This window comes from Stegodyphus dumicola, chromosome 2, assembly GCF_044657685.1.
Source record: "Stegodyphus dumicola isolate Sdum_Otavi_A_Nest chromosome 2, ASM4465768v1".
Lineage (NCBI taxonomy): Eukaryota > Metazoa > Arthropoda > Arachnida > Araneae > Eresidae > Stegodyphus > Stegodyphus dumicola.
Genome location: NC_140769.1, coordinates 167621855 through 167649655, shown reverse-complemented (window position 1 = coordinate 167649655; position 27801 = coordinate 167621855). Strand labels below are relative to the sequence as shown.

Sequence of the window (27801 nt, the reverse complement as noted above, 5' to 3'; positions counted from 1 at the left end):
TTATCCGTGTAAAAATGCAAAAATGTTGTCGCAATACATGAATCTTGAGTGCATTTAAATGACTGAAATAAAAAGTGATCGGTTTATTATCATCAAAGTGGAGGGAAAAACTTAAATCATGGTTAAAAAAATCTAAAGAAAAGTTTTACAAACGGATTTATAACTGCTGCTTGTTTATCATATAACGGCAAATTAAACATAAAGAGAGTGGAGAAAAATGTTAAGATCAGCTCCATGTATTATCAGAAAGCTATTTTATACCCAATTTTCAAATATGAAATACCTTCGCTTTACTCACAGTGTCATAAATCAGTAGAACTGCATCAAGACAAAGCGAGCAGCCATACGTCAAAATCCATTGTTAATTTCTTGAAAAAAAAAAAAAAAAAAAAAAAAAAATGGAACAAGAAACGTGTTATCAAGGCCAAACCCTTCATTCATATCCCTACGAAATTTCTTGATGTAACCCACAGATTTTTGGACTTTTAAAAAGCGGATTGTCGAAACGACGAACTACAACCTTCGTTGGACTTTGGAAAGCTGTTCATGAGGAATGGGATAAAGTACGTCTTCCGATATTGCAAAATACTGTCTTGGAAATTACGGTGTAGAAAGATAGGGAAGAATAAAGATTATCAAATAGAACATTTAAAATAATAAAAAAAAAAAAAAAAAATTAGTGATATATTTCTGTAAATACAATGAAAATTGTCAAAACTAAGCGAAGACAGAAATGTGAAAGTTATGACACAGAATCCATTCACTAAATAGATATACATAACAACTATTACTCACTGTTTCTCGATTAGCAAACGCATACATAACTTTAAAAATTTGGAATCCATTTTCAGTATAATGGCGAACGACTGTTTTGTTTTGACAAGAATAGAAAATAAGAGATTTAGTTTGAAACGATCTGAATATTACATAAATGCATTTTCTGTGCAAAAATATTCGGAGCAATCGTAAAGAGTTGTAAAAATCGAGATGCTGTAATTCAAAGAAAGGTATTTTTAATACATTAAATTTGAAAGGGAAAAAAAAAGTCTAGCTGAAAATTAAAAAAAAAAAAAAAAAAAAAAAAAAAAAAAAAAAAAAAAAGATGGGCGGACCCGCATCCGATGACTTTTCGACCGAAAGAAGTTAGAATAAACCTCTCTGGTTCGATCGCAAATAACTATCTAGGATCCTGAACAAACATCCACCGATTCAAAGATCCGTTGCTAGAGAGCTGTAGCTAGTGCTTTCAGCGCCAGTGAACTATGACTGGAAGCTGCGCCCGGGGACAAATGTCTCCCCTTGTCCCCCTCTAGCTACGTCCCTGCATCGAAACTGGGAATGCATTTCTGGTACTTTAAGAAAAATCATTCATAAATATTTTAAGAAAGGTATCTGAATCTTAAGTCATCTGCTTTTGGTACAGCACATTGCGAAATGAAAACGATTTGTAGAAAATTATATAAAAAACTCCTAGCTACTGATAAATGGAAATTTGTGGTAACACTCGATAAGACATGGGCATAATTAAAACAGAAAATAATAATTAACACAAAAAATAGACCAAATTTCTGAGGCTCAGCTGAAGGAAATGACCGTACGAAATGGCTTCTTCAATGTACGGAAAAGTTTCCAACGGGATTCATGATAGTGTAGGATTTTGTTACAGCGGGCAGAACCGTAGCTAGTGTGTTCAGCGCCGTGGAATAACTGCAGATTTCGTGCCCCCCTCCTGTCTGCGAAGAATGAAAAACATTTCATTCTAAAATTTCGTGGCATCAATTTGGCGTCCCCTGGATGGTGCCCCCGGGAACATATCTTTCCTCTTGCCCTCCTAGCTACGTCACTGGACGGTGGTAAATTAAAAATAAAAAAAGTCTTAAGTACGGCGAAAATTAATTCACTGCACTATAAGCTAATTTCTGCAGATGAAACTTCAGCTTTACATGAAAAGGACATTAATAAAATTGCGCTTCACATGAGCAAAGCCTAGTCACATGCCTAAGTCAACTGCCACTTATTTAGCAAAGAAAGAATCAGAAACAGGAATAATTGTATTCAGTTTAATGAGATACGTGTAAAATCATTTGACGATTTTCCAATGGCCTTCTGCACTTTCAGGTTTTTAAAACGAGCACTAGGCAAACGGCATTGAAGAATACTGAATGGATTTTGGAAAACAGTCCAAGAGGGAGCAGTAAAACCGACATAACAAAGCCAAGAAAAAGTTTAATTTCACGGAAAATTTGCGTACAGCTATAGCCAAGAATCAAGTTGTCAGATAGCAGCAAATCGGTGCAAGAAACATGGCTTTTATGCATAAAATTAATTACCAATTTTTTTTTCTGTAAAGTGCGAAACAGGTTCTCTATTATGCTCCATTAAAATTAAAGTTTACTTAACATCCACAGCGAAAATTCATTTGTGCGTATTATTTTTCAGTTTGATTGCAAGTAAAGTTTTGCAGATGGTATGAAGATAGCAAACATTATTGGCAAAGAAAATAATAAAGAGACACCAACTAAGAAGTATTTATTGTATTATTAAATAAATAAACACAAATAAAAATAGAAGAATAAATAAGTATCAATTCTGCCACTTTATTGAATGCAGCCTTTTATTATTTAAAAAAGAAAAATCTGATGTGTCCAGGCACATGACTTCCCACTAATTCCATTTTTTCCGGTTGAGTGCTTGTAAACATAATCTAATTTGTTCTTCCAAAAAACAGAAAGGTCTGTAATAAGAAATTTATACTACTAACAATCAAAAGTCTGCACTTTTACTTTTTTAATTAACTAACATATAATTTAATTGGTTTTTTATTAAAAAATTAATGTTACGATTTATACATGCGGACAGCATGTTATGTTTAATGTTGCAAAATTTTATGGGCTTTAAGTACCACTTCTGGTTGTCTAATTTTCAGCAAATTCTAACAAACTCTTTATACGAATATAAAAAGTTAAATACACAAAACAGAAATTTTTGGAAGTTTGATATAAGAGTTATCGTAGACGAAAAGGTCCTTACACAAATAGACATCATTGTAAAAATAATAAAAATGCATTGTAACTTTTTTGTAAAATAAATAAAAACGTGAAACAAGTCCCTATTTCTTGCTTATTTACTAAAATTCTGTATCGAAATTTTGGACTGAAAACATTACCTTCTTTACTAAAATATATAGGTTGGGAGGGGAGGGAACACTGATTTATTTTTCTTTTTGTTGGGGAGGGGGGAAGAACTAGAACGCTTTTTTGTCTTACACTTTCCATTTTCATACTTCTGTCTATAATTCGTAATAAGATCCTGTTACAAATTCATTCCTCTCATATCCCTGCAGAGAAATGAGAAGAAACTAATTCATGATTTATGCTTCTTCGCAAACACCATTTTATTACCAACCAAAATTATTTGCGAACTAAATTCGATCTATCCTAAAACCTATTAAAAAGAGCTACAGAATATATATATATATATATATATATATATATATATTAATGTTTATTTCCGATTTTACTAAGACATTTAGAATCTTGAACCATTTGTTACCCAATGTTTAACACAGCAACAAACTTAAGTCAATATTTAAGAAACGGTAAGTTTAAAAACAATTTCAACACCAAGACCTGTTAAAAGCCATATCGTTTCAACTCATCACAACCAAAAGGAAGACATTATGCTGCCATCTAGTGATCAGGTTCTGTACTTAAATATATACTGGATGTCTGCAAATGTAAAATCTGTATTTCATGTTGATAGAAAAATAAACACGACAAAATTTGTGAAATTTCATATTAATACATTTCTATCCTAGTGAAATGAAATGGATATTTATTAAATATATTAAGAAAATTATTAAAGAAATATATAATTTAAAACAAGACAATCTCTTAGAAACGTCTTCAAGTCCAGTAATTTTTCAAATTCAAATATTTTTGGGGCATTAATTTTAACTAAGAAAAATCAAAGGATTTTTAAAACACTACAACATTAGCTTACAAGGGCTATTTTCCAGTAATGATGAATTTGTCGTTCAATATTGAGTTCCAGTTTTTGCTTATTGATTTTGAAGAATGTAAACTTTTATTGCGCAAAAATTTAATATTCGTTCAGCGTTGTGGGGAAAAAAGTCTTTGAGTGCTTTTAAAAAATTTGATATGCTGTCTTCCTACACGCCTCTTTTTCGAGGAGCAAAAATATTCTCTTGCTTAAAAAAAAAAAGAAACCTTTTCCTTTGATTTTGCTTTATACAAGAAGCTATATATAGTTACTGTTTTTTTTTCACTTATTTAAGCATTGAATTTGCAAAACAGAGGGAAAAATATTTGCATCTTTGCCGGTATTAAATTTTCTGGGGATTATTAAAGCATTTCTCTAACATTCATATTTTTTTCAGTTCAATTTTAAAGTACAAGTTGTGCATTCCTTAATATCATTAGAAGAATCTCTCAGTACTAGTGTAAAAGTTCTCTACAGAACTGATTCCAGAAGCACCAGAGCTCAGGCCCCAGAATTTAGAAGGAAGCTCCAAATCATTCTACAATTCCCCAAAATCCCGTTTCTTTCCCAAGAAAATAAGAAAAGCGAAATTTCAAGATCTATGAAAGAACTCTGTGTCTAGGTTCAATATTATTGGATTTTTCGGTGGAAGTCTTCCTGACTACTTTAAGAAGGTAAAAAAAAAACGTATTTTTCAAGAATAAGATATCATGATGGCATTATAAATTCTTATTCTTGCATTATGATTAGATCATTGATGATTGTTTAGATACATTCAATACTGTTTTATGTTGTTATTGTTACTGATCTTAACTGGTTAGCCATTAGGCTAGACAGATTCATGAGCCCAAGTGCTGTCAATATTTCTCACACGAAGGTAGGTCTTTTCGATAGGTCCTATTTTGCAAGTCTCAAACAGGTAAGAAGATGTCCAATGAAAATGATCAAGTCCTTCTAGTGAATGGTGAAATGATCAAGTCCTTCTAGTTGCCTCAACGTGGCGAGAGGGTGAGAATGGCAGAAACGGGCGAAGTACGTCGGGAGTTTCTCCAGGTACGGCCAACCTAGGCGCGAAGGCTATTCCTCTTAGCCCATCTAAAACAAGCAGGCGAAAGTCGGAGGGAAGTCAGCCTTCTACCTTTTGGTGCTCCACGTTTCTTGACGAACAGAAGCTGCTTTTCCCATCAATCGGATGTCCAATGATACTGCTCTTATGTAATGAACAATTACAGTCTAAAATATTCACAAGGAACAAGTCGCTTCCCCCCACACGCCCCCCCCCAAAAAAAAAATATTTTCCATATTTTGCAAAGTATTTTTGGACAAGTCTTAGACAATTTAAAAAGAATGAATAAAATTTTCAGATTTGATATAGATTATTAATGAATTAAATAAACACTACATTTGTGCATCTTTATTGGTAAATTAAGAAGTTAACATAGTTCGATTCTGAATCCAATTATGACTTTTATTCGGATATAACGTCAACTCCGAATTTAACGAATCAAACGAGATCGAAATAAAGTACTCAAAATCGGGAAATATTAGTGCATATATGCCAAAAAAATTTCAGTCACTTACATCAATCAACAGTCCTAGTAGATCGTATAAATGAAAGTTATTTTATATACAAAACAATACAGTGGAATTAAAAATGTGTTTATGATAACTGATTGAAAAGAAAGTTTACATTAAAATGCGCATTTTAATTTTTTTAAAAAATTTATTAGCTTAGAAGGGTTATTAGCCTCGAAACGGGATTTTGCGTCGAATCACTAAAAGTCGATCACTTTTCAAATTGTTGCCACCGAAATGAAATGCTGATATGCCGAATATGAAATGCTGATGATACCCTGTATTATATTTAAAGAAATTAAATAATGAAAAATCTGCATGGATGCACGTTATGTTTCTCTCATTGTAAAAAAAACAACGGTACCTAGAGCCATCAAATTTTGAATAACATAGCCCTCCCACCTGAATATGAGCACCTGGAAGCCCGGATTTGGAATTTCTTAAGTAACGACAACACTGTACGGGGAGGGGGAAAAAAAAAAATTTTTTTTTTTTCTCCAGCGTGCGAGACTGTCTATCGAAAATTCTAAAGATATGCTGGTTTTAAATATTTTGTGATATTGATGTTGAATTGAATTTTATGGTTTAAGTGCGAAAAACAGGATATTTGATAAATAAAGGTAACGAACAAAACGTTAAAAAAAGCCCTTTTGGGCGTAATATAAAAATTGAAAGCTTTCAGATTTTTTATATAAATACATAATCGTAATTATATAATTACATCCACTACTGATTTCTGAAGATAAATCAATAACACACCCATCAATATTCATTGCCAGATTGATACTAAAAATGATAATGGGAGTCACACTGAGTGACGCTAAAACATTTGAGCCCGTCTAGCATCAAAATTGCTTGCATCTATTTTTATATTTAGTTCGAATACATAATAAATAATTGCTTAGTAAAAGAGTAACTTATTTACAATTGCTACAGTTTTAAATGAATGTAAATATGCATCCCAAAAAAAGGAACGTTGGCCTTAAATAAGTTAAATTTTGAAAAAAATCAAACTTTTTAACTACAATATCACCGTCATATGACCATTATGCTAGTATTTATCAATTCACTAGAAAATGAGTTGATTAAAAAAAAAAAAAAAGTCTTTGGCAGATGAAGTTGTATATATGAATGAAACGTGGTGAAATGTGAATAAGAATATAATAAAAATATATTCTCAGAAGTGCATTTCTTACGTGTTGCCCCCCCCAAAAGTGCTAAACAAAAATATGAAAACACAGAGCTGAATCATTAATTAGGTACTGATAAGCCACACCAGCTTCAAAGACAACGAAGAGCTTCAAATGAAAATAACCGGAATAAAAGTTCAAGCAATTAAAATGCAATCTAGAAAATAATAAGACGATTGATTTATGAATTTCAGATTGTTCTAAAAAAGAGGAAGTAATTAATCGAAGGAAAAATTAAGTAGGTAGACTTTACCGATGACTATTTCAATTAATAGTAAGTACATCTGATACTAATAATGTCAGATGGAAATAATAATAAAAGAATCTTACAGGAAAAATTTGCTTTGGGTATTTTACAATACTATTCACTAAATAAATATTTTTTATGTAATTTTCAATTCACTTATAGTAATTCTTCTATGATTTTTTATTATAAATTATCTACATAATTAGTTTATTTTAGTGATTTTACGATGTTAATACATCGATTTACTGATTTCTTACTTTAGTGTACTTTGCCGCACAGCCGGTACAGTGGTTAGTGACCCCGACTGCCATAGCGTTGGGCCTGGTTTCGAACCTTGGAGAAGGCATGGTTGTAACTGCCCGACCCTTCATAGAAGGTAACGGTGGCCAACAAGGTGCTTCCATAATGAAATAAATGGCCACCACTTCCGACCACTTGTAGCGGCGAAAGGCTAACAGCTATTAAATAAAGCGCACCCCCCCCCGAAAAAAGGACATTTCTTTAACAAATGACAATAAGTTAAAAATGATAATAATATACAAATCGGTAACTTCTGTCCTCAGCTGCCATTTTCTCTATATGACAAATGTCACAAAAGCCAAAAATCATCCGGAATTACGATTGGACACTTACAAAGACTTTACATGAATTTAATTAAATTTTTTTTTAAAAAATCTGAAAGGTTTCAGATTTTAAATTACGTCCAAAGGGAATGTTTTGTGTGTTACCTTTATTTATTAAATATCACGTTCTTGCGCACTTATACCGTAAAATTCAGTTCAATAGCAATGTCGCAAAATAATTTTAAATAGAGCCTATCTTTAGAATTTCTGATATACAGTTCCGGGCGCTGGAGATAAAAAGGTTTTTTCCCTCCCGTAGAGTGTCGCCATTGCTCGCTTTTTAAATCATTGAGTTTGTTACTCAAAAATTCGTTAAAGTTTTACAAAATATGAAATCGAGGATAAAACAAACTCCAAATTTAAAATTTGATCTTCCACATGCCCATATTCGTAGGAGGATTATGTCATTCAAATTTTGATGGCTCTAGGTACCGTTGTTTTATCACAATGCGAGAAATATACATACATTTATGCAGATTTTTCATTATTTAATTTTTTCAAACATAATGCAGGACATTTGGTGGCAACAGTTTGAAAAGTGAAACGGACATTTATAGTGATTAAACGCAAAATCGCAAAACGAAAACAATAGTCTTTAGGGACAAAGCCTCTTTGGACTAAAAATGACTTTTGTTAGGAATAACAAACAGAATCTGGTGTTTCAGAAACTGAAACTGTGCAAACATAATTAATAGACTATAATATTTACACGAATAATGAAAGAAAGGAGGATTTAGATCATTAAATGAAATTTATTCATATTTCGCCCACTATAAGATCAAGCGAAGAACATCCCAATACAGTTTTAACTTGGTTCTTCGTTTCAAATCATAAATACAAAAAATTGTCATAAGCAAGAATATACTACTAGGCAGTAGCATTTAGCTTATGCTGTCTCCACTGTCACGAGCATCTGACAAATTATTATATAAATGATTATGGCAAAGCACGCAAGGGCTACCTGCCGACGGCACAGATGCTTTCGTGGAGGACTAATGGCTCGTGACAACATTAGACGTGATAAAACGCATGAAAATACCATTTAGGCGGCTATTTGGCCGGGAGTCAAACTTTGGTTGAGCGAAGAATCTATGGTGTCTTACTCATTCGACTGGTGAACCTAGCATCCAACAATACCCTGCAACACCACCCAAATACTCTTTGCGTCCCTGCTGTTTACATCTCACTTACATTCTGATTTGCTTGAATGTTGCTGCTCCAAAGTTACTGCCCAAAAGGTATTAACTCAAACAAATTATTAGCAAAAAAAGGCTACTGATATTCAGAAAAATAACAGTGTTTATTCAAATAAAAGCAATCACCAATTTAAAAAAAAAAAAAAAAAAAAAAAAAAAAAGGTCTTTCAATAGAAAAAATCAATTCGAAAAATATATTGAAAATAAATAAAGAAAATTTGCCGCAATTAAAAAAATAATGGCTTTTTAATTTCTTATAAGCACGGGTTCTTATAAACACTTAAGACCAAAAATTCCATCTTAACAATGATCATCAAGACTAAGTACTTACAAATTTGCAAACACAGAATTAATATCCTATGTGTTTATGTGCATGAATGATAAATATATATATATATATATATATATTATTTCTGTAGAGAAACGAAAAGTTATTTTACATGCACACGATATGGGAAATACATCACAAAGTAAACCCGCTACTCCAAATGGACCCATTTTTCTGCCACTAACACGAAAACGTACATATAGTATAAGTAATATTTATAAGATCAAAAATATGAAAATTTCAAATTTTAAATGACAACAACTCTTTTATTCTTCATTTTAACTTGTATTCTTCATTTTTGTTCTAAAAATGAATTATACCAGGTTTTCTCCATCTCTTTTTTTGCGCGATGCACGCCTTTCACCACTGCTATAAATTCACCCCTCCCTCCTTTCCAATATTTAATAAACGTGTTTTATTAATTAAACAATAAAAAAATATAAGAAAACGTTAATAAATACCAAAAGCTGAGTAAAAGTAGCTTTTTTTTTACATTTATAAACTAAAATTAAATACTGAGCAGCTAAATAACATGCTGATCACATTCCGCTCCCTAAAACTATGAAATTTCCCTAAGAGAAATCCCTCCCAGACTGAGGGCCTCTGAAGTAAAACATAAAAGGATAGTATAATATAGTTTGTTAACGTTCATGGAAAGAAAATGTTAACACCTTTTTTTAAAACCGCGCAGATTCTCAGTTTTTTTGCTTTTCATAATACGCCAAATGTTTACCCTGCAATGCAAATCAACCCGCATAAAGAAAAAAAGGGAGAGATTTTTTGGTAAACAATTCTGCAAGAAAGATCTTAAACTTCAAGAAGTTGTTGACCAACACTGCAGACTTGCGCCCATTAGGCCGTGTGCACTGATCAATGATGAACATTTCTAACAATACTATTTCTCTCAGCGTAAAATGACATTACACATTAGAGTATTTCGCTTATGCTTAATTTGTAGCAAATCTTGATTCCAAAATATTTTAAATTAAATAACATTATAAGCATAAAGCGCTGCCAACTACAAGGCACGTCACTCACCATTTTATTCCACTACGCCATTTTATTATTACTGCTAAGGGCTAAGAACATCTTTACCATCAGTACTGCATCCCTACAGCTAAGGGTAATGCATTTTATCATTCACCCACAGGAAGATACTCTGAAATGGCAACAAGGATCACATCATCACAAAATCTTAGTAATTAATTTATTGAATACTGCATGGCTACTACAGTTGCGTGTCTTTTATAGTTCAACAGCTCATAAATCAAACCCTTGCTTTATTAAATAAGATTAAATCAGAAAATAGGGTTTTGGAACTGTACGCCATGACATCTCCAGAAGGAGAGCTGGAAAATGGGAAAAAAGAATTGACGAATGGGGGAAGCGAATTAAAGACGATCTTCCACATTGCTGTCGGTCTCCGTTCTGATAGCTGACAGAAGAGACGCGACGCGCCTACGCCATTCGAGATCATTAGTCATTTCTTTCTGAAAAGTTCAATTTCCATTCTGTTTATTTGAGGATGTATCTTTCATCATCAGCTACTTTCCTGCCTACTGATCATTTCGGCAGATTAATTCAAATTTTTACTACGCACTTAAAAAAGGGAAAAAGAATAGAAAAAAGAACATGAGTAAGACGAAATTGAATAATTAGAGTGAACACTCTCTAAACTAGGGTTTCTTAAACTGTGAGGTTAGCAGTTTTGATATTTCTTTGTTACAATCATTTTCAGATAAGACAATATAGACAAAGAAAAAACGAAAACGTTTCGACGCATTCTTTTTATAATATAAACGTTCATTTCACTTGCTTTGCACGTGACGCTGTCATTTCGTCTGTTACTTAGTCAAAATGTTTTATATCTTAAAATTAAAAATTAAAGTTAATGCCCAAAACTGCAATAGTATATTTCAGTAAAAGTGAAAAAATTGACAGTTTCACATAGACGTGAGTCCGATTTGCGCAATACTTATGGGGTCCCACAAAATTTTTGCAAATATTATGGGGTCCTGGGGAATAGCGAAAAAATCTCAGTGATAAAACGGGGTCGCGACTGAAAACAGTTTAAGAAACCCTGCTCTAAACCATAGTTCTATGCGATTTTGTTCTTCCATGCAGATGGTCGTCTTAGATATGTTGAGCACTGATAACTATCTCTTTATGCTCTTAAAAAGGTTGCCAGGATGCGGTCAATTTCAAAAACAGATTCTGCTGCTTACATTATTACAAAAGCACACCCTCTCTAAGGCACAGCACCAGCACCGTACGTACAACAACAGTTCTTACATTTCGATCACTTACTTACCTTCCAACAAACTATCGGTTTTGGGTAGTTTTCGCTCTTGTGAATGGGAATTTCCTTTTCCTTACAGTAAATCACTTTCAACTCTAACTGTTGCATTTGAGTTACTTGTTACTTTTAAAGATGTTCTGGCATGCCCTTCTCCAAATTAACAATACCCTCTAATTTTATGTATTCTATAGTAAGACCGACATTTTTACCTCTATTCCCATAACAACTCTATGTGAAAAAGTTTCCCTTCACAATGCAGAGATCACATATATAAATTACTATCCTTCGTTATACAGACTTTTGAAAAAAATCATTTATTAGATTATATGGACGTATACAATGCATTAATTACGCTGTACACTGATATACCGATTAATTAAAAAATTTCGCTCTAGAAAAGCTAAATTTTGGAACTAAGCGCCCATTAGCCCATAAGCTAATTTCACTATTTTCTAAGGAAAATTTTTAACGAGAAGGGGGACACACAGACTGAGAATTGCATGAGATGGAATTTTTTGTTTCTTGATTCTTTAAACTATGGATTCAGATTTATCTCTCAAAGCAGTACAAGTAATAGTTATAAATAAGTATACGTCTTCAATATAAACTTTTTGGATGCAATAGATTTTAGACATGGCAGAGATTAAAGGCTAGTTAGATCCCTGTGATAATGGCTCTGTTAGCTGGTTAGATCTATTGTTGTTGTTGTTAATTAATCAATTTTTTAAAACTGGTGCCATTTCTACTCTTTAACTGAAATAAATCAATAATTAAAAGAGTTAAAATTACATAAAGAAAAATCAGTTTGAAAAATAATTAATCTTCATTTCATTCAAAAATAATTCTTTTAGAAAAATTAAAATTATGTTAAAGAAATTACAACATATTTCATTTCATACAGATCTAAGTTTGGGAATACAATCTCAGCAACATTACCTTGACTAACAGTTCTTTCTGTTACAAAAAATATTACTGTCAAGTCTAACGCCTACATTTCATTTCAGTAAATTAAATGAACGGATTAATTTTACTTATGGGAAACGAAATCAGACAGCTAAGCCTCGGATGAAAGATTAACGAAATATGTTCATATCCGTGAACTTCATTTTTAAGTGACATTTTTGTCGCTTCATTCATATTAATGAAAAACTTCAGATTTATATTTAGAGAATAGTGGTAATGGCAATCTTAAGATTCAACGAATAAATGAGATGTTAAAATCTTAGACTGATATTAAATACAGCCCTGTTAAAAAAAAAGAGGTTCGTTTATTGTGCAAAGCGTAGGAAAGATTATTAAAAATCAGCGGCATTAGACAAAACTGTGTACGGAAAAGTAAAAATGAAAAAGGGGGGATAAAAAGAGTTTCCTATCTAATGATTTTACTTTTTCGTTATTTTAAGTGTATTCCTTTTTGTTTGCTACTGATCTGATGTGCATAACCAAATGAGCTTTTTCTCCAGATTTAGAGTTTGAAAATAGAGATAATATATTTCTGTTTATTATAATATAGGTTATTCTTTTTCCAATGGTTTTTTAACTGCACTTGGATTAACTGTTATTCTGAATAAATATTGGAAGTCGTTCCCGAAACCACCCCTGTAATCGGGAGTTTACTCTGTAAAATAAAATATATGTGTAAATCAAAATACTAACTTCTTTTAATTCCCCATTTTAATTTCGTTATTTCCAGTTTCGTTCCTCAAAATAGTAACTGCTTATAATAAATCTCTATTTTGCGTCATTTAAAAAATAAATCCATGTCATACCATTCTTGCATAATGCTAATGACGCATTAAATTACATAATACTTCAGCCAGTAATAATTTTTGAAAGTTATTTTTAACCATAATTTTTGAAAGTTATTTTTAACCAATCAAAATACAGCTAAACCAAAACTAAATCCATCGGAACCCAATTTTCATTTTGGACTTGACATTCGCTTTCCATTTCTCTCTCTAGCTAGACAGCTGCCGCTGCTTTTTTACGGCAATGCCTTCAAAAATGCAAAAAATTCTTCAAGGACAAGCGCGCTTCTTGAGCCACTTTATCAGTGCTGGCTTGAAAATGTTTGTCAACTAGAGGAAAGAGATGTATTAATATTAATACAATGAGCTAATATTCTTTTATGCAACAAAATCTTTATGCAAAATTACTTATCCTGTCCTTTGAGCAATCCTATTGTTTATTGCGAGCGTTCGAGTTCGCAATAGATTGAATGCACACATGTATGATGATAGGTTGATAATATTTACTTTATCAAAGGAAACACTTCAGAGTTCTGGAACTTTCCACAGAAATAATCGTACAGGTGTTGACAATATCGCAGAGTACAATCAGTAGTTATACTTCAAACTACTATAAACATTATCCACAACGCAATACAAACCGCAGCTAAAGAGAGAAGCTAAACCGGATACAGTACTCAGAATTCATGCTGAGCTGAAAGCTAACACCCAGATGCTCTCACCGGCCTGATAAAATTTTCACCCTGCCGCCGAGATATTTCTAGTACTTTCTGCTTCTCGAAATTACTGGACGGAAATATGAGGGTCGAATTACGGCTACAGCTAATATAGTGATCACTTACATTTACTCAATTACAATACCTATTATGGTAATACAGGGACCGGACTAAAATGTCGCCAAATGATCGCCAACTTTGCGACCTTTGACTATTTCTCGCCAAATTGGCCAAAAATTAATCGCCAAGGCCGTCGCTAAGTTACCAAGATACCCGTTTGCTCAATGTTAAATGGATTTGCCCCTGTATTCCTACTTTTCTGATGTAGCTTTCCTCCCTAGATTTTTTTTTTTTTTTTTTTTTTTTTTTTTTAATGTTGCCTTACACAGAAAAATACAATTTCACATATAACTGCAGTAAAATCACCTATCTAAGTAAAATATTCGTAACACTATAGCAGAAGGCTCACGTTAGAAAGACAGTTACTAAATTTAATTATTAGTAGCTTAGAGTAAGCTACACAACGTCAGACTCTTAGTACATTTACATTATGCAGCATGTGCTTATGATTTACAACTTCGGGCAGTCAGTAAGGATTTTGGTCACCTGTGATTCGTGTGTTAAACAGAAAGTGGCCTTATTTTTTTCGCCTCCTTTTTCTTTTATTCTTACCTGTTATTTATCTCAATGAAGATTCAAATTTTCTTGGGTTTAGTTATTTAAGGAAACCTTTTTGGTCTCACAGCATGCAACAATGTTTTACTTAGATGCTTATTGATATATTAATTATTATCATAAAGTAATATTTACAAACATAATGATAATCAGTATATTACTAAACCCTATGTTTTCTCTACGCAATATTCCATTTTACAAACATACTCATTATCGACCTGGGAGAGATTAGTTTTCCATAGTGAAGAATCTGCACTCTACATCAGTAAATAACCCTGGACATACGGAAGAGAATTTCTGCTGCAATCAACAAAATAATATCACATATGCTTTTTAAGGTTTCAGTTAAGGTAAATTAAAAGCTAGAAACTGTGTTATTAAAGAAGTCAGCTCTTGTTTGACGTGCCTAATGTTGACACATAAGTAAACTAAACTGACGTGCGATATGTAAATTTCAGATTACAGACTGTATACTAATTACCATGAATTTGAAACTAATAAACTGTCTGATAAAAATTATCAACTGTACGTATTCTAAAATAAATGCGTTTTAATTTATATAATTTGGATACGGTATTAAAAAGTAAAATAAAATTTAATTACTAAAAAAGCGTTATTCATTTTTAATAGATTGATCAGATTTGAAAGAAGATAAATCTTGTTTCTCTGTCTAGCGACACACGACGAAGCAGCTACGCTTGAGGGCGAAAGAAATTAAATAAGTCTTACATTTGGTGCAATGGCAAAGCATTGCTTTAAAAATCGGTCAGTTTATTAATTAATAACATACTCATTAAATCTGAAGATCTCACGAATTCAAGATCTAAGAATTAAAGACTTTACTGAATGGCAAAATCGTGAGGCTACGCGCCATGTTTTACATTAGGCCTCCGCAACATATGACCCGCGAGTCACAGAGTAACCCATTTCATAATTTCGTGAGACCCACTTGAGTTTCGAAAATAAAATATAACATAATAAATTATAAATCATAAATATGAAACGAGCATTTGAAGCATACATAAAAAATAAACCGAAAATAAACAATAACATTTTTGTTTAATGAAAAAGTTACAATAACGAACACGCATTTTTATTTTTGCAACAATTCCAAAGAAACCTATAAGTTTGGATACGCGCAACCATAATCCATAATTCCAGAAAACTCGCTTTGCCTTTTTGTCCGCTTTCAATAGTCAAATGGTGTACTATTTATATTAATTGCCTATTACTGAACACAAAATTAGATTTGGGCGCATAGGTAAGCGCAAGAAATGTGCAAATTAGACAACAATATTGCACAATAGATGCGTATTAGAATTCAGATATGTTACATGATGTGGTGTATGGGACACAGCCCGACCCTCCTGGCATATTTTACATCGCCCTATGGCCTTTTTGCGGGCTGCGCCAAAGCAAGCTAGAAACAACAGCAGTTCCAACAGAACAAAAGATATGAAGATGGCTAATAAAAGGCAACCAAGGAAAATAATTCAAACAGGCATGTAACATTGTTTAAAATTAATGCGGTTTCTGAGAATGATCAATGCTTATTACTTATACCTCAGATATACCATATACGGGAAAAGTAAAAATGGCGGTTAACTGGTACACTCGAGAAGGTGCAAATACTAACATAGCTTGCCCAAGATCTGAATATCAAACTATCACATCAAGAACTTTGAATAACATTTAAGCAGTGAATCTTAATAGAGAGCTTATTCAAAGGCGGCAAAGAGTCACATCTGCATCCGAGGACCGTTTTCTGTCACTGTCGGCTCGAAGAGACAGTGAGACGCCTGCGAAAAGATGTGAAACCTGGCTGCCACAGGAACTCGAATCAGCCTACTGCTGCACAAAAATGGACTTGCGAAAAAGCCAATAGTTTGTGTTTTACTCGCTTCATCTTCGAAAAGGTTAAGTTTAAAGTGGCGTTGTCGTCATGTTCAATGAAGCTAAAATGAAAGAGACCGTATACTACTTACTGATTAGCCTAGATTCATGCCGAACTGTTATTCTAGAGATTTTTTATCTGGAGGAAACGGGGAACACGCATGCTCTCTTTGTTTATGAAAACTTCTGTTTCTAAGGAAGCAGTTTCATGGTTTGAGGTGGAATCATCAAAAAGGAATGTCATCAATCATCAACAGAGGTCCATATCTTCAAGAAAGTTCTGTAATCGGTCACAGATATATGGACAAAGTCTTGATCTCCAGGTCTTGGTCTGTTCAAGAGTGCTGCTGGCCCAGATTTTGTGTTAATGAATGACAATACTTGCAATCGAGCAATTCTTGCATCGGTTATACTTAGCAGCAGAAGATATTCGAATGGCTTGGCCAGCTTATTCACTAGATTTCGATCCGATTAAGCATGTATCAGATGTTTTAAGTCGCTAAATTACAGCGCGCTTTCCTAGATCCTCCATGATCTAAAAAATGGCCTTTCAGAAGAGTTGCGTGTTATTCCAATAAACCTGATCAACAGTTTGGTATATTTTACGAAATCAGGATGTGATTTACAGAAGTTTGCTTTTCTGTCAGAGATGACGCTACATCATGTTGAAGAAAGATTTTTTGCAAAACAAGGGAGATAGTTTCCCTATCATTTTTAATTTTCTACTTGTTTAACTTTAAATTCAATATTTTCAGATTGACAGTCGTCAAACATGGTAATTTAAGCTAAATAATGCTTATGTACAAATTGTTTTTAATCATTTTTAATACGTAACAGTTACATTTTATTTCGTTTCGTAACATTAAATTTTGAAGAGCAGTATAATGCATAAAATTTTGCCTCCAGTGTACTAATACATGTATGCAAAAATGTTTTTTGAAACTCTGAAAACTGTACTTTCAGAGATAAATAGCATAACATTTATATGCTTTTTTACGGAAAAGAATGCAAATTTTCACATCCATTTTTTAAAAAACATAATACGCACTTTCATGAAATGCTTCAACATTTCTGTTTTTTTTTTTTTAAATAATTCTTCACAAAAATATTTACTAATTTGAAGGAATAAAAATATGCTTTAATAATGAATTATGGTTTCTTCTTACAAGCAGAAGTAAAAAAAAAAAAGGAAAGGAAAACAGGCATACGTACTCGCTGGTAGAAAAGCAATGAAAAATGTCCAAAACAGCATAACGATTCCAGTATGTTTATATCATGTGTTCAAAAACTTCCAGCCACTTTACTTCTGAAAAATAAAAATATAGTTGACATATATCATAGCTAACAGGGTAAAATTACAGATTATTAACAATGTAAAACTGGAAATCAGCGAAATGGATAAAATTATGAACAATGAAACAACACGAGCAGATAGTAAAAAATGATAACTATTAACAATATAAAAAGCCATTTTCATCAAGTTTAAAGTTTTCATCGTTTTCACCAAATATTCTTTCTTGGTAAGGGATTGGGGGGGGGGTAAAAAACAATAAAGCTCCAAAAGAAATCTAGATTTTTATAGATCTCATTCTATTCTTGGCCTCGAAGAGGATTCCATATGATTTTAACAGTTTCTTTTCCAGGAATGATTAAATTTGAGCCTCTGTACGATGTTTCTAACAGAAAAAATTTTTCCAAATTTCAGAGGTTTGTTTTCTTGTTTTATTAACAGCCTATAGACGCAGTTTACAAAGGAAATTAAGAAAAGAGGCTAAAGAAGGTCAATTGAAAATATATTGTTAAATACATACGGTATGTTGTTACGTGCGTGCAGTATTTTTCCTAAAATCTTAAACAGACAGATGACTGTTTTGCGTCGCAGAGGTATTCAGGTGTGCAAACGATCATCTCTTATAATACGATCTGAGTGTTTTAATGACTCCTTGGTCTATTTCAGGTTTTTTTTTTTAATTATATACGCATAGGCATTTACTGGAGTATATAATATAGACAGAACAGATATTAGTGAACTTAAGAATAATATCCTTCTTGTGCTTGGGCTATCATAACACTTCTCAACATGGCCAGTAGAATCCTTGAGCTTGCCCGCCAAACTGCATTTTCCAGTTGTTTTGAAGTCAGTCAGTCTTCACTGTTCAACTGCAATACCCACTCAGCTTCTGTGACAGAGTCTGTTCTAGTTAAGGTTTCCACTGCAACGATCGATAACTGCATGGATCTGCGGTCTACAGTATGCTAATTCCCACATATCTAGGTATGCATTATCATTATAAGGTCACAGTCCCGATCCTCCTAGACGGCACAAGCCGGCGGTATGATAAAAAATGGGACTGGCTAGGAAACACAAATATAAGAAAAAACAAAAAGTCTAAAATCTGAGTCTCAGTGCCAAATTCCAATTCGTTCGTATTTATAATTTTCATTATTGTCTCTGCAAAATCTTTCAAATTTGATTAGTTAGATGTACATTCTGGCAGTGTTGCCCATTCAAATTGTTAGGTACTACCCTATATCACATTTTAAATACTTGGCCTATTATCAGCTATGAGTCTTGGAATATATTACCGCTGATAAAATGGCACTGCTGTATTTTCAGAAGCGTTTAAACTCCCGACACATTACATCAGAATATTTTCCTCTTTTTCAAACCACAATTTTCAAATTTGTTGTATTACTACAGTCGACGGACACAGCTCAACCAACACCGTCTCCAACAAAGAAAAAGATGATATTGGCTTAAAGGCTATGAGGGTAAACGTTACAATTGATGGGATGGCCTATATGCCTCTATTTTAAAACATTTCGGGCTTGTTTAATAAAAGATCAACGTAAAACTCCGTCGACCTAAGGCCTCGTATCCCCTTGGCCGAGAACGAGACCACTTAAAGAGGTCACTCGAGGGCGGGAGAGACGATGGTAAAAAAAAGAGGGCGGCAACTTCAGAATAATGGAATGAGGTGAGACATCATCGTTGCTGTTTAATCAGCGGCTTACGTATTATCACGAAAGACTGAGTATCTGTTAATATGGTGTTAATTTAGCAATGTCTTATGGTAATAATAAGTTTCAATAACTAGAAATTGATAACTAGTTAGCACAGACTAAAGCTTCATATTTTTATTAAAAACCTTATTTGCTTTAACTTATGAATAAAAACCAAAAAGCATTTTAAATTTGAAAAACCTACTTTACGCAAAAAATTCAGTTTTGAATAAAATCATGCCCTTTTATTTCTAAAACAAATGTTTTCACTTAACTTTTAATTGTAATAAATCTTACTGGTTGAAATTTGCTAGATATCTGATTAATTTTTAGAGTCCTGTCATCTACTTAATGTCTTCAAAATTTTAGTATATTCAAATAAATATGCTAGTGCAAGAACCATCAATAGAAAACTTCTGGAAGGGGGAATAAAAAAAAACCCTGCAAGTGCCTCTTACATTCTTGCAATTTTGCTCTTAAGCTTCTTCCATTTGTTTAATGTATAATTATTTTCAGTAAGTTTCTTGCACAAGGTAAGAGGCCCCATTTCCCTCTTACGTTTAGTTTCATTTTACTACGAATCAAATGACATTCAGTTTGATAATATTTAGGAATTCGGTTTTTACTATTATTATTAATAGTAGCAGCAGTAGCACTGTTATAAAAGTAGAGGCCTTAATCCCAATTTCTTCTTACATATGGTTGTTTTGATGGAAAGTGCACTGTAACGAATAAGAAGAGCTTATTGCAAAGAAATATTTCTTTTAGAATGTTAAAACAACACACGAAAAGTAACATTGTTAAAGTTCCCATCGTATTCCCATATGATTATATTATGTAGAGTCTAAGTTACTTTGGAGCAGGAGACGAGAAAAATATGCAATGGCGTCATAGGATCTCGAACCTGGACCTCTCGAATACGCACTGAGTGTGCTACCGTTACACCACAAACGCATGCTGGAAGGAGGGAGAAAATGAAGCACTGATGAAGAATAAGACTAAAGTAATACATATAACTCAAAATTACGCTCACGATACAAAGTATTATAGCTCTTATATAATACCTTAGCAAAGAATATGATTGCCGTTGTTTCTGGTTTGAAGTTGTTTATTGTGATAATATGATACCGAACATAGACACGTCCAACTGCAAGAACATGGCCTGGTTTACTACACAGTGACGTCACGGAAGGCATTTGAGTCTTCCACGAATTTGCTTCGGTTTGACTGTGCGCGTTTCGTTAAATGTTTAGAGTCTTTTGTTTTAAATAACGCATAGTAATTAATTTTTCAGAGATTTACGGAAAAACGTGTATAAAAGATCGTTTATACATTTATAGTTAAGATTGATAGCTTTATAGGTACTATTTTAAGAAATATTCATGAAAATTTCTATCCAATGTTTTACGATATTTTGTACAATTATTTTTATATTGCATAGTAATGACATTTTAGGATTTGCTGAAAAACAAAGTTTTAAAACAAATTAATAAATAAAGGTTGCTATTTATTAATATAAATAAATCTTTACAGTTTGATTGTTCTTACTTCCTCTAAATACTAAAATAAAATTCTTACTCCGAAAAATATATTTTCAAAATTTACTGTTGATTTCACTGATCCCAAACTCTGCAGGTTTATTTTCGTAGATGTGAAGGAAAAGGGGAAGAAAGGAATGAAAGAATTCCAAAGTATAATAATTAACCGACAAAATATAAACACTATTTAGCCAATTAAAAGACAAAGATTTTTATATTGTCTTATCACAATATAATTATTTATTAATAATTACTGCTGTTTTTAATTTTAAGAATAACTTGAATGAACGATCAGTAATACATCCAATGCTTTACTGCAGATCTTTCAAAAAGTATGTATTTTGTATTCATTTCTGTTATTATCTAACAAAAAGAACAGGAGATCAAAAGTCAGAGCAAAATTGAAATTTCCTAAAATCCTCTTGGCATTTGCCGACATAAATTAAAAATAAAGCGTAATTTTGTGCTACATTACATCAAGCGAATTACAGAATTATTACTAATGTAATGACATCTTTCTAATCTGATAATAAAGAAGAAATCATAAAAGACTGAACAGACGTTGCTTCAATACTTTCAAGATTCTTAGGAAAGCCAATAATTTTTTTTTACATTTATTTCTACGTCACCTTTTTCCCTCGAACCTCATCAATATATAAATTCACGACTTGTTTCATGTCCCACTAATTTTTTAACTTTACCTTTTACATGCTTGCAGTTAGCTTCATTGTTCGTTAATATATCAAGCTAGGCCGAGAATTTTTCAGAAATGGTCAATCCATGGTCAGGCTGATTAGTTGACTGTCATAGAGGCCTACGTATAAGAAGCAGCTTACTTTTGCGATTTGATTTGACTTGATTTAGATTACAGCAAAACGCACTTGGGCTGTCTGTCTGAGGGATGCTTGCGCGGAGGGCTTTCTAAGGCAACTGGCTCGTTTACACGTTATACATGGGCAAAAACACGAAAATGCCCTTGCAGCCCAACCCTTTCACCTGGATTCGAATCCAAGTCGGAACTACCAGTGTTCAGCGATTTTACCGCTCTGTGGCTGGTGGGATAATGTATAACGAATAAGCAAAGACCAGTACCTTCTAACCACTTTACTTTTATTACACATCTTAATTTGTTCCAAAAAAAAAATGTTATATTTCTCAAGTAAGATTCTAAGTGATTTTAATTCTTAAACGTATGATTCCTAGTTATATACTGGTAAGTCATAGTTCGATTTTAATGTTTTTAATTACTATTCTTTTAACATAACTATAAATGTTTTCAAATTCAGTCCATAAAGTAAGTTTAGTATTTCCATTTAATATATTTTTACATACTCCAATTTCAACAGTTTCTTGTCCAAGCGACACTGCTGTATTCATATGAAGTGATAGTTAGATACGTTTCCCAACTTTAGGCTGTAGATTAAAAATAAGCAATAAAATATAATTTGCATCAGCAGATTTTATGTCGAATTAAATCTGAATCATCTGAAATATTTAGTTTATTCCATAATGAAGAAGAAAAATCCTCAAAAGGTGGAATTTTGTCTTTTTTCAAAAATTCATTAAAAATATGATTATCCATATTGGCTCTCTTTTCCTCTGTGCTCATTCTCGGAGATGTCGGATTATCAGATAAGTATTTTGGACAATCAGAAAAAATGCATGGATAAGCATTGTTTATAATTTAGGGTGTCCTTTACAAACTTAAACAATAATGCCTTCATTCTTTGATAAATAATCGTACAGAATGATTTCATCTTCTCAAAAATATTTCTCACATACAAGGTTCACACGGAATTTTTTTTATCTAGAAATCCGGTTATAATGTAGCTTTTGAAAACTTAAAGATCTGTATATATTCACTGGTTTTATAGTAATTCGATTTGTAGTCTAAAATGCAACATCGTGCAGGCATTAAAGTAGACTTAACTCATTTTAGCTCTACATAGAAGTCGATAGATATATTTATTAGCAAATACTAAAGAAATAAGTAAACTGCCAGTGTGAACTTAAAAACTCCATAACTACTTTATTTAAATTACTTAACTCAAATTTAGTAATAAAAAATACATGAAAAATGAAAAACCACAGTGCAACGTTAATGAACAGCACACAAACTCTAACGCAGGAATTCTTCGCTTACAGTGCCTATAGTAAAGCGCGAAGGGTGAAAGTTCAGACGCCTTTCGCGATGTCAAGTCACGTGACTTTGAAGCTGACCAGGCCATCTAAATTCAGGAAGGTCACGACATAGACCACTATTCAGATTGGAAAAGTCATCAATAAAGGAAATACTGGTCACTGAAGAAGAAAACCTAGCAAATCCTTACTGCCTTTTTAAATCAGCTTTGCAATTAAAATCTTAAGATGCTCTTAAAACTGCTAAACGGAAATTAACTAAAATATTACACCAAATAAATCTCTTCTTACTTTACTCTTTTCATATTAGTACTTTTACACAGCAAGATTTATATTCTATTGGCATTAATAAATCAATATTATTCTTCCACACTTTACATGTTGTCAAGGAAATAACACTTACTATTTAATCATCGCACTGACATAAAATTGCTAATTAAGATTGCTGATAAATATTTCTTCACAAGTTGATATAGGAATGATTGTAAACCTAGTCCTAGAAATTGTGGCCCTTGACAATCTAATTGCGTTTGCGAAATCTCCGCTAAAATAATCACTATTAAACCCCACTATCATCAATTGCACTGCTTTAATTATATGCACATTCGCCGATCAATTTAGATTACGAGTTTACCTCGGTAGAACCAGGCAAGACAGCTGACGGAAAACGTATATCGACCAATAACTTGAGAGGCCTTTTCCGAAGCGCCGGCATGACTGGGTCATTCTCGTTACCATGGTAACAAGCAAGAGTCGCGCCATTTGGTCACCATACTTTGGGAACTTTATAGTGTCCACAAATTTCGCAGTCTTCTACAACTAATCTTAGCGAAGTCTGGATAAAAAAAGAAACGGCGCTGAGGTTAACAGTTTGGCAAACTATAGTTCCCGGCATCATTACTTCTTTTAGTTATGGTTTCGGTTAAAAGATGCAAGGGATGGATTCGAGGATTTGTCGAGGACTGTCATTTCAGCAGTCCTTTAACCTGTTGACAGATTGTTGCTTGGGACGATACAGAAGTTATTTGTGGAAGCGCTTTATCGATTGATTAGGTATTCAACAAAATGCACATTTAATATCTATTTATTCTTCTCAAATCTCGTAAAACCAAACACTGTGTTAAGATGCAATATGTAAAATTCTTGTTGATTGCACTAGGAGCTATTCACAGACGCAGGTTTATAGGGCAGGGCAAGTCCCAACTCAGACACGCTTCGCATTTCTAGGGAGGCTGAACCATTAACAAAATTTTAGGAACTAATAATAAACATACCTTGAATCAAAAGTAAGGTCTCCGAAACTTCAAATGTGGCGGGTCCTCCACTTCATAAATCTGTTAATCGGCTGTTCAACTTGATATAAAAGTAAACGCGAAATCTATTGAATATCACACGCTTGACTATATTTAAAAGTCCAGTTTTTTAGTCCACTTACGGTAACCTGCCAGATTTTATAACCAGTTTTGTATTCTTTTCAACATTTTGAACTAGTTCATTTTAGATACATAAAATTTTGTTGATCTCTGAACTGAAATTATTATCAAAATCAGGTCAAACATTAAGTTTTTTTGCGAATTACACATTTATATACAACAATCTTTGAATAAAATGCTCTATACTCAGTAATGTGTTAATTAAGTAACATACAGCATGCAAATAACCGCAGGCCGTGAGTGTGTAGCAGTTTTACAACGTCGTCTAAACGTTTTACAACAGTTTTACAACGTCGTTACCATACGTCGAAGTCTTGAGACAGACGACAAATTCATAATCTTTCACATGCAGAAATTAAAAACGCAGAGGAGGGGAGGAATTAAATCAAGATACTACATAACTTTCTATAAGCTACGGCTGACAGCGGACCAGATTTGTTTTAGTAAATCTTAACAGTATAACTTTCCTGCCTGTTACCACCAACAATAGGAATTCTGCTGTTTAGAAGTATTCTACGGCCGGATTTCATGCGTTGTATTATATTCAGGTTAACCTTTTGCGGCACAGTGTGTCCGGTCTGGACACATTTAAAAATTTCCTTCTGTACGCACAGAAAAATTGAATGAAAAAGGATTTATAGGTTACTATAGGTTACTCTGAACCTTCTTTATTTATAGTAGATAGCAGATCAACACAAACCAGTCCCTATATTTTAGCCATGTTTAAATTTTTAATACCCTCATTTTTCAAAGAAATCTTCCAGATTTTTTTTAGGGTATAAAAGGAATTGTTTGAAAAGAAATTTCTATGTTATTTTTTTGGCTGTACGCTAATCTCCTTATTCTATATTAGTTTTAAATTTTTACCTTGAAATCCTGCCTAAAATCAAAGGGCGAACCCTAGGAGTGCCCAGACCGTGCTCACCGATAATCTAGGACAACTCAAGAGTCTGAATTCTTTGTTTCTCCACATCTCATCGGTCAGTTCATTGACAACATTGCTCGTTCCAGCACTCTTTTCGAAGCTCTATTCAATCTATTCAATTTGTGGGTGGGTGTGCCTCTTCGGGCATACCCAGAAATAAATTTTACTTGTGTACTCCTCTAGGCCTAATTAGACTGCCTATCTTTTATTTTTTATTTTTTATTTTTTTTTTTCTTTCTTTCTTTCTTTAAATCAAAACTCCGACTTCAAAAAGGTAGCGTGCGGGAAAGGGTTAAATATTCGGATGACTATCTAATATATCCCGAATATTTTTACGAAAATAATAAAACTTATCGACTTCATTGATGAGCTCTGCTACCAACAAAATGCCAACTTAATCCAATGGGTTTACACAATGTAATATTTCTCGACGCACCATAATGATTAATAATTAGACTTGCATCAGGCATATGTACTTTCAAAATAATCTATGAATTTTCAATGCGAAGGGAAGAGAAAGAAAAAATAATATGTTTAGTCTGCTGCAACGCCCAAGTAATTTCTGCTCTAGCATTCACAAAGGCCCTCAGAAAATATCTTTAAAAAGTATATTATTTTTGGAAAAGGAGATATCTAATGTATAAACATAATGGCTTTTGGATTTTATAAAACGACCTTTGAGGGAAATGGGAACTTATCCGCTTTCTTATTATATTTATATAAGCCCACCTCACTTGCGCATTATTATTGCGCGTGACCCGTCAAAATAGCCTAAGACTAAATAGCCCCAAACTAAACGGCTCCGACAAGATAATAGCTAAGTCTAGTTATATAATTATATAAAATTCATTAAAATATATGTGATTTTCTCAAATCGAAGATTAGTAGAGAGCCGCCCAGACAGGAAGGTGGTTAGTGACTCTGACTGCCGTAACCAAGGACCCGGGATCGAATCCCGGAGAAGGCATGGATGTTGATTGTCTGTCCCTTTACAGGAGGCAACAGTGATCGCCTATTACGTGCCTCTATAATAAAATGACCACAGCTTCTGGACTTAGACGTGGCCAAAGTGCAAAATGGTTAGTGCTCGCCATTAAAAAAAAATTATTAGTAGATATTTTATACTAATTCAGTCGATTAGTGCTAATCTACAAACTAAATCAGCTTATTTTGAACTTATGTTTCTCATCATATTTCATACTCCTACTTAATAAGGTCAAAATAGGTAATTAGTAAAATGTATTCAAAGAGCAATACTTATTCAATTAGTAATTACTTTTTCCCTACTGTTAAAATGAACATCTCGCAAATGCCCTCTTTGTTCCCCTCCATCTCTCCTCACAAAACTGCAATATTTGCTTAAATTTTTATAACTTTAATACAAAAACTACTAATTCATGGAAATTTTAAGATTTTTTTCGTCTAATATTAACTGAAATTAAGAAGCAGTAATAATAGTAATTGCTTTCGAGAGTCGCCCATCTCTTATTTGAAATTTAATGCTAGAAATGATAAACCTAAGGAAGAAGGGTCAAAAAGGTTCAGGCCGAAATTTAAACAGTAATCTGAGTGTAAACGCAAACAAAACGTTCTTAGTGCAGCTCCAGGAGGATGGAGGGCATAAAGACGCGAGACTATATTATGAGCAAAGTAAATATACAAATTTGATATCTAGAGAGAAACCGAAAATTTAATATGATTTCTTTAATTGCGATATTTCTTTTAATGGAGTAAAATGGAGTGAAGCCACAATTATTACCACAGAAATTCAATATAACAACTTTCATAAACTGCTATAACAAACTTTAGTACTTTTTCATTAAAAGATACCAAAAATCTTACTGCCATCATCAACAGGTGTTCTCTAATATGACTGCCTCCTCAGAAAAACAAAATTGTCCGTCACCGCGAGTGGTCGTCTTAGAGAGAGTTCAGTGTATTTCAAAGAATTTTTATTGCAGTAAAGTTCCCAACAGAAATGAGCTATAGTCATTTATTTTTTTAATTTTTTATCCTCGCTGTCAGTTTCAGGTTATGCATTTATATTTCAAAGAAGTTTTTAAAACAGATTACTAAGAATACTGTTTCAACAGTACATAGGGATAAATTGCCACCCAAAATGCGAGAACCAATGTGTGCTAGTTAAGCCACAGATACTTTTCATTCACTCTCAGTTTTCAATTATTTCCCGCAATGTAAAATTAACACTCCCACAGTTTGAAACATCCGGCACATAATTCCGCAGTAAAGCATCTCGTATATCTTTTCTAA

The 27801-nt window shown here is 33.0% G+C and overlaps 1 protein-coding gene across 3 annotated transcripts in view; it reads right to left on the bottom strand.

Annotated features, from left to right (window-relative positions):
* Window positions 1–27801, bottom strand: part of LOC118186032 (uncharacterized) — a 191495-nt gene that overhangs the window by 9309 nt on the left and 154385 nt on the right. For 2 of the 3 annotated variants that reach the window (XM_035356014.2, XM_035356016.2), the window contains one exon: window positions 17705–17798. In XM_035356014.2, coding sequence (XP_035211905.1) covers window positions 17705–17744 — 40 coding nt within the window. In that variant the 5' untranslated portion in view covers window positions 17745–17798. The remainder of the gene's footprint in view (window positions 1–17704; window positions 17799–27801) is intronic. The other variant, XM_035356015.2, reaches the window with a different exon arrangement.